At 36.9% G+C, this 8876-nt stretch overlaps 2 protein-coding genes across 2 annotated transcripts; both read right to left on the reverse strand.

Moving 5' to 3' along the window:
• Window positions 1-4863: 4863 nt before the first annotated feature.
• On the reverse strand, window positions 4864-6639 carry LOC140989919 (UNC93-like protein 1). The gene is made up of 2 exons (XM_073459458.1): window positions 5366-6639; window positions 4864-5292 (listed from the first exon to the last, which is right to left on the reverse strand). Exons 1-2 carry the CDS (start codon window positions 6532-6534, stop codon window positions 5073-5075), a joined length of 1389 nt encoding a protein of 462 aa, XP_073315559.1. The 5' UTR covers window positions 6535-6639; the 3' UTR covers window positions 4864-5072.
• Window positions 6640-6666: 27 nt separating this feature from the next.
• On the reverse strand, window positions 6667-8541 carry LOC140989920 (UNC93-like protein 1). Its single transcript, XM_073459459.1, has 2 exons — window positions 7169-8541; window positions 6667-7095 (listed from the first exon to the last, which is right to left on the reverse strand). The coding sequence occupies exons 1-2, from the start codon at window positions 8335-8337 to the stop codon at window positions 6876-6878; spliced, it is 1389 nt and encodes a 462-aa protein (XP_073315560.1). The 5' UTR covers window positions 8338-8541; the 3' UTR covers window positions 6667-6875.
• Between the last annotated feature and the right edge of the window lie 335 nt (window positions 8542-8876).

An 8876-nucleotide genomic window follows, 5' to 3' on the forward strand; every position in this document is an offset into this window, starting at 1 on the left:
TCTTTGAATATAATAATGAAACTTAAAATTAATAATTTATTATATGTTAAAACCTATATTTTAAAATTAAAGTTTCATTAAAATTATAAAATTATGTTATTTTAGTATTGTGTGTTTATATTTAAATGTCTTACTAAATATGTTTTATTTTCAGGTTTTCTACGTGTTGGTAAAATAATGATAACTCAAGCTAGAAAATTCAAATGGAGGTGATTCAAATATTTTTGGAATCCTTGAGAAATTATCTACAACTTTGCAGAAGACATGATTGCCTAAAAAGTTGGTTAAGATGATCAAATTGTGAAAATATCAAAAGGAGGACAAATTTACTTTCACCATGACCAGCATATAGTAAAAAAATCATAACTATTTCAATATTTAACCAAATGAGGTGAACCAAGTGGCCAAATTCATCTACAGACAATTCCCCACATGTTTGCTGTTTTGAGCTGAGTCAAATTCGGTGATTAAAGTCGTGGAACAAAGCATTGAAAGAAGGGGCATGGAATTGAAGTTGGAGGAGACAAAGACTACTATTACAACTACATTGCATTAATAGAATTTTTGACCCTTTCTCTCATTTGGCCTATAAATAGAGGCCTTGTGCTAGCTTGAGAATCATTCTATCTCATTGTAAAATATAGTGTGAGTGTGTATAAAAGTTCTAAGTTCCAATATATTTTTCATTTTCCAAATTATGAGTGATGTTTTTAGTGTTGATCAAAAGTAAGTTCATGGAAAGCTAAATCTATTATGTCAAGGTGAAGAGGATGAATTCTTGGTGAAGTAAGATTGTTTATATTTTGTATATTCTTTCTTTATTTCTTTTCATTTTGCTAATTTCTTTTTATTGTAGGTATAAAAATGAATTATTTGTTGTTATCAATTTACATCAAATGCTTGATACCATTTAAGTGGTTATCTTGATTTGTTGTTTAATTTTGATACAATAAATATTTCATCAATTATTATTGTTATATTATACTTATATACATATATATATATATATATTTATATAATTATATCATATATTTCATTTAGACGATAGCGTGGCTCTGCCGGTTGTTCTAAATGAAATATTATGATATCTAACAATCTAACATTTACTTTATCGCAACTAACTTTTACTTTCCGCATCTAACATTTACTTTATCGCAACTAACTTTTACTTTTCGCATCTAACATTTACTTTATCGCAACTAAGTTTTACTTTCCCGCAACTAACATTTACTTTATTGCAACTAACTTTTACTTTACCGCAACTATCTTATTAAATCATATATTTCATTTAGGCAATAGCGTGGCTCTGCCGGTTGTTCTAAATGAAATATAATGATTTAATTTAACATTTATTTTATGCAGTTATATATTTATATAGTTATATATATAATCATAGGTACCATATATAAAATATCGGTGAATTCGTATTTTCTATAGTGGGAAAGTATTTTCTATAGTAGAAACTATATTATATTAGGTGTGTGTTTAAATATTTTTATTTTCTTGGAACCATTATTTATGGTGGTTTCCTTTGTTTTACTTTTAGTTAAACAATATTGCATAAACCAAGAATAAATCCTCGAGCCTTGACAAAATTTATAATTTGTAAACTTCGTCTTGCATTTGGTAATCTATAAATTAATAAATTTAAACTTAAAATAACCTCTCTGTAGATCGATCTCGTACTTACGAAATATATTATTTGCAGACAACCTACACTTGGGTGAATTATCTAATAATACACATACATGCATACTACTATATATCACATATATCATAATATGACATTCAACAATAAATAAGAATGATCGATCGCCAACACTATTAGATCCATGTGAGCCATACATGGATCCATGTCCAAAACCTAGGTGAATGCAGGGATGCAAATGCAACTATTACAAGAGTTTCCAATATTTTACATGTCTTCATCTTGTTCATCGGGCCCACCATCTTCTAGTCTTGATCTCCCACTATTTCTAATAATTACATTCAAATAGTCATGGCATATAAGGGATACATCTCATGGGGTGGGAACGAGCCATAAACCAGGCTCACTTTAATAATATCAAATATTAATAAAACGAATAACAACAGTAAAATATCCTAACATACACCTAACACATTGGTCAAGGCTCTCGATCATCCTTCATGCATTTAATATCAAATATTAACATCAATTAATTAAACAAATTTAATTAACTGATAAATCATATATCTAATAATTTTATCAATAACCACCACAATTATTAAAGAATTTAATAAATTAAATAAACACCTTTATTTAATTTCCAATTAAATCAATAATAATTGATTTCTTGTAAAAACTCATTTTTACCATAAATAATTAAAATCATATTCTAAATATTTATTTTAAAAGAAAATTATTAATTTTAAAAATAAAAATTGAATCAATTTTCAAAATATCAATTTTGCCCAAAAATTTGAAAAATCAGAAAATTGCACCCTAGGCCCAAACAGTTCAAGCCCATCATCCAGCACGCTTCCCGAGACAATCCCGGGCAGGGGCAGCGGCAGCAGCCCTGTGCGCGCGGCGCCGCGCGCAGCGTGCGGAGCGCTGCGCAGGGTGTGCGAACGCTCCGCCCGCTCCGCCGCGCTGCGCGCTGGCGTGCCGGACGCCTCGCGCGCGCGCTGCGCGCTGCCGTGCGCGGCCCTGCGTGCACGGACTGCCCGGAACAGTTCCGGGCAGATTCAAAAATATTTTTTTTTTGTTTTCTGAAAAAAAAAGATAATTTTAATGGTGCTATAATTTTCTGAAAATTTTCTTGTGTGGTTAGAAACAAATTATTCAATATCAAACCATACGTATTAGAAAAACCTTGGCTCTGATACCACTGTTGGATCTCGGTTTTCTACGCGCCCAAACGCAGCGGAAGTTTTAAAATTTTTATTTTATTTTGACAATCAAAATATATTAGATTTAGACGTTCGTATGGTTTTACGATTAAACATTCATAGGGAGTTAGAATATTATACTTTTGTGAATTAAATCACTTGACTCCAACTAATCCGGTATAAACGGATTAGCTCTTGATGAATCCCTACGAACTTTCTTCAAAAGCTCCTTTGTTAATTCTTCTAATCAGGTCCACGACTAGATGATTTATTCCTCTTCCAATTTGCACTAGAAAATTGGTAGAAGTTTTGCGTTGGAGATCAAATAATGAGAGACGGCTCAAACTTTTCTTCAAAAAGAAGTGGCCGAAATTTTGGAGAGAAAAACTTGTGATTTTCGAAAATTGTGAAGGTGGAGGCTAGGGTTATGGCTCGATCACTCCTATTTATAATTAAGTCAAAACCTAATACACTTAATTAACATTAATGGGTTTGATTAATTAATTGGGCTAGTCCAACTAGTTTAATTAATTAATCAAAGTCCATTAAGAACTTTAATTATTTAGTATGTTGGACTTGTACTCCTACAAGCCCATTAAACATACTTTCCACTATATTTAATTTAATATTTAATAAACTCAACCTTTGAGCTTAATAAATTAAATACATTATAAATTCAACATTTGAATTTAATATTTAAATTATAAATTTAACTCTTTGAATTTTATCACCTCCAAAATTTAATATTTAATAAACCCAACTTTTGAGTTTAATAAATTAAATTATCAAATCTTATAAATTCAACTCCTTGAATTTATTTTCTCAAAATTTAATTATCATAAATTCAACTCCTTGAATTTACTATATCATAATATAAATTCAACTTCTTGAATTTATTCTCTCAACGGGGACAAACGATCCAGTACTTGTGTGACCCTCAATGGTTCAGGGATACAGCTAGCCGTGGGTTCACAACTCCTTGTGATTCAAAATAACATTTATTCTTATTCGGGCTTACCCTAGTTAGCCCCATTCTTTTCATCAACACCTTGATCAAGAATATCAGAACTCATTTCTGATTGCATCCATCGGATCATGGTAAGAGCGTCTAGTAGCATCGCCTCATGATCTCCTAGGTATCACTGATAGTGCCTACAAGAACCAATCGATTATGATTAACGTACAGTACGGTCCCTTCATCTCATATATCCCGATCGAATCTGCAACCATTGGTTCATCGAGGGTTGCATATTAATTCGATAACTATGTGACACATATAATAGTGGCATCACGTGTACTATTGGAGAACTCCTTCTCCAACGTACATCTCATACTATGGCCAGAGATCCCATGCACTATTATTACATTAGATCACATAGGATATCCACACCCATAGGTGAGCGGTGAATCCCCGACTACAATGCACTGGCTCCTATATGTGCGCAACTGTACCCAACCTCGCCACCCGATAACTCTCTTGGAGCCGGTAAACGAGTCAAAGCACAGCCCTAGCATATAGAGCCTCAGTGTTGTCCCGGGTCGTAAGGACTAATGGTGTACAATCATAACCACGGACTTATCCTCTCGATTAATGATAACCACTTGGAAAGTCCGAGGGAGGATTGTTCGGTATAATCATCATATGACTACCCATCTGTATGTTTGGACATCTCTATGCCCTTACCAAGAAACACAGTACACAACATCACAGATGCTAATCTCGAGCTCAAGCGACCTTTATCCATGTTTTAGGCGGCTGAATCGACTAGGAACGAATTTAGAATATGCAGTGTTTACAAATGAGTTTCAACATCGAATTACGATTAATTTGTATTAAAGCACAATCAAGGACTTTATCTATGCTGCTTGCATGGGTATACAGATAAGTATAACGAAACTATTAAAAAGTAAATTATATTAAAATAAAGATTGTTTATTGCACTTGAGTCAATAAATTTCCCAGCCAACAGTTGGCTTACAGGGCATCTACTCTAACATCACACACCAAGGGAACGGCAACTTTTATTGATTGAAACCAAATAAACAAACAATAGGAAACAAAAAAATTGCAAAAAACATGAATTGCAACAATCAATCTTCTCAAGAGGATACTTATCACATTGAGGTTCACCGTGGTCTCACGTAAAATAAAAAATTATAACTTTTGTAAATAAAACTTTTACATTCAGAAATTAGAAGATAAACATCCCACGATATCATCAATGAATGCCAGGGAGCGCTACACTGTCCTTAGTTTCTCCATCGGTTTCGTCATCGTCCTTCACAGCTTGCAAGATCAGTATAACTAACAAAGGATAACTTATAGTGGTGAGTGCCCAGTTTGTGATAAGTTCATTCAGAAAAGGCACATTATGTGCGTCGATTTGCCAAGCAACTGCGCCTCCCGCGCTCTGCACTCCCTTGTAGAATCCTACGTACCTGATGAAAAAGAAAAGCTAACTCACCAATTCTTTATTACATAATTGCATAGAAAGAAATTAAAAACTATTACCTGCTAAGGACCTCAGAATCATCAGCCAATGCTCCGATCACCCAATAGACCATACTCTGAAACATGGCATCAAGCAATCCGTAACTGAAGTACAACATAAATGGCCCTGCAAAATTACTCCCTCCCTTGAAATCCAGCTTCTCGGTCGGCAAATGGCCACGCCGGTAATCCAGCTGCTTGGCTAGCCCGCCACCCCAAATAGCAGTCCCAAGAACAGCCACAATCCCGATACCAAGCAACCCCCTAGCCCTCCTACTCTTAAAACTGAAGTCCATAACGTACCCAATAAACACAGAACCAATCATCTGTGCACCCCAGTAGAATATATTGTTAAAACCTCTAGTCCGAAGATTGAACAGCTGCCCATTAACATTATTAAATTGGTAACTATAGAAAAAGTTACTAGCCCAAGAGGCAGGCACCAAGAGCAACATCCTCCAGTCAAGAAACAATTTCAGAATCTCACTAGCCTCCACCGACACACTCGAGTACTTAATATTCGTGCAATGCGATCCATCATCACGCACGACACGGCTAGGGTGCAAAATTGACAGAGATAAAATAGTTCCAATGGCCATAAAAAGCATGAAACCAATATAGGTACCATCATTGACGGACTGTGCATCAGTCCTATGGTAATTCATTACAAAAGGAATCAAACCACCCACCACACCACCCAAGTTAAAAATACTCCAAAACAAAGAAATATAAATACCCTTTCTATTATGCGGCGGATACGAAGTCATAATGGCACCCTGCGACGCCCACAGAAGGCCGGCGCCGATCCCAAGGACCCCGCCGGCTACAATGGCGAATGCCTGGTGCTGGTAATGATTGTAATACAGAAACGAACCAGCATACAAAATATACGTGGAGCAGCCGCACACAAGTGTGAGCTTTGGGCCCAAGATGTTGTAGATTCCTCCGCCCAGAATACCGAACACCGCGAAGGTAGTGTAGAGTGCCGTATTAGCGTTATTCGCAGCATTCGGGTTCACCTGCCCACCGCCGCCCATGCCCGACAGCGCATTAAACATACCGGGGCAGCAGAAACACACAAACCCGATCAACGCAACCTGAACAAGAGGCGAATTGTAGCGGAAAACCGATCGTTTAAAAGGGATCTCTTCCGACCCTTTGGCTGTCTCTTCATCTCCTTGCAAACCCATCTCGGATTTCGATCGACAAGAGAATATGCGGGATTTCGCAGTGCGGAGAGTGTGAGCGGGGATGAGAATTTAATTTGGAATTGTTGAATAAAATAATGCGTGACGATGAATCTGATACGNCACACACCAAGGGAACGGCAACTTTTATTGATTGAAACCAAATAAACAAACAATAGGAAACAAAAAAATTGCAAAAAACATGAATTGCAACAATCAATCTTCTCAAGAGGATACTTATCACATTGAGGTTCACCGTGGTCTCACGTAAAATAAAAAATTATAACTTTTGTAAATAAAACTTTTACATTCAGAAATTAGAAGATAAACATCCCACGATATCATCAATGAATGCCAGGGAGCGCTACACTGTCCTTAGTTTCTCCATCGGTTTCGTCATCGTCCTTCACAGCTTGCAAGATCAGTATAACTAACAAAGGATAACTTATAGTGGTGAGTGCCCAGTTTGTGATAAGTTCATTCAGAAAAGGCACATTATGTGCGTCGATTTGCCAAGCAACTGCGCCTCCCGCGCTCTGCACTCCCTTGTAGAATCCTACGTACCTGATGAAAAAGAAAAGCTAACTCACCAATTCTTTATTACATAATTGCATAGAAAGAAATTAAAAACTATTACCTGCTAAGGACCTCAGAATCATCAGCCAATGCTCCGATCACCCAATAGACCATACTCTGAAACATGGCATCAAGCAATCCGTAACTGAAGTACAACATAAATGGCCCTGCAAAATTACTCCCTCCCTTGAAATCCAGCTTCTCGGTCGGCAAATGGCCACGCCGGTAATCCAGCTGCTTGGCTAGCCCGCCACCCCAAATAGCAGTCCCAAGAACAGCCACAATCCCGATACCAAGCAACCCCCTAGCCCTCCTACTCTTAAAACTGAAGTCCATAACGTACCCAATAAACACAGAACCAATCATCTGTGCACCCCAGTAGAATATATTGTTAAAACCTCTAGTCCGAAGATTGAACAGCTGCCCATTAACATTATTAAATTGGTAACTATAGAAAAAGTTACTAGCCCAAGAGGCAGGCACCAAGAGCAACATCCTCCAGTCAAGAAACAATTTCAGAATCTCACTAGCCTCCACCGACACACTCGAGTACTTAATATTCGTGCAATGCGATCCATCATCACGCACGACACGGCTAGGGTGCAAAATTGACAGAGATAAAATAGTTCCAATGGCCATAAAAAGCATGAAACCAATATAGGTACCATCATTGACGGACTGTGCATCAGTCCTATGGTAATTCATTACAAAAGGAATCAAACCACCCACCACACCACCCAAGTTAAAAATACTCCAAAACAAAGAAATATAAATACCCTTTCTATTATGCGGCGGATACGAAGTCATAATGGCACCCTGCGACGCCCACAGAAGGCCGGCGCCGATCCCAAGGACCCCGCCGGCTACAATGGCGAATGCCTGGTGCTGGTAATGATTGTAATACAGAAACGAACCAGCATACAAAATATACGTGGAGCAGCCGCACACAAGTGTGAGCTTTGGGCCCAAGATGTTGTAGATTCCTCCGCCCAGAATACCGAACACCGCGAAGGTAGTGTAGAGTGCCGTATTAGCGTTATTCGCAGCATTCGGGTTCACCTGCCCACCGCCGCCCATGCCCGACAGCGCATTAAACATACCGGGGCAGCAGAAACACACAAACCCGATCAACGCAACCTGAACAAGAGGCGAATTGTAGCGGAAAACCGATCGTTTAAAAGGGATCTCTTCCGACCCTTTGGCTGTCTCTTCATCTCCTTGCAAACCCATCTCGGATTTCGATCGACAAGAGAATATGCGGGATTTCGCAGTGCGGAGAGTGTGAGCGGGGATGAGAATTTAATTTGGAATTGTTGAATAAAATAATGCGTGACGATGAATCTGATACGATTGTTTTTAATTGCTCATTTTGATGCATCAACTGACAACTGGATGAGATTGAGAAGATCAAAGGATCTGTTGCACAAAGATTAAAGAATTCGATTCAAAGAATATATTATGTCAACTTCATCAAAAAGGCATAACAGCAATATTCTTCTACAAAAATACATCCTTCATCTCTACTAAACTTTTGCCATTTTTTACTCAAATTTCTAACGTCTAATTCTTGTTACGGTATCTATAATTTTGGTATATATTTTTGTTTATCTCAATCTCATCTAAATTTAACTGCAATCTTATATCAATCTCAATCTAAAATATTTTATACTTAAAAATAACCATGATTATCATTACAAAAATTAATATTAAAAATTTTAATTTTTAATATAATAAAATTTTTAATATAATCTCTTGATCTTACATACAAC

The sequence above is a fragment of the Primulina huaijiensis genome, chromosome 12 (genome assembly GCF_012295235.1).
Source record: "Primulina huaijiensis isolate GDHJ02 chromosome 12, ASM1229523v2, whole genome shotgun sequence".
Taxonomy (NCBI): Eukaryota; Viridiplantae; Streptophyta; class Magnoliopsida; order Lamiales; family Gesneriaceae; genus Primulina; species Primulina huaijiensis.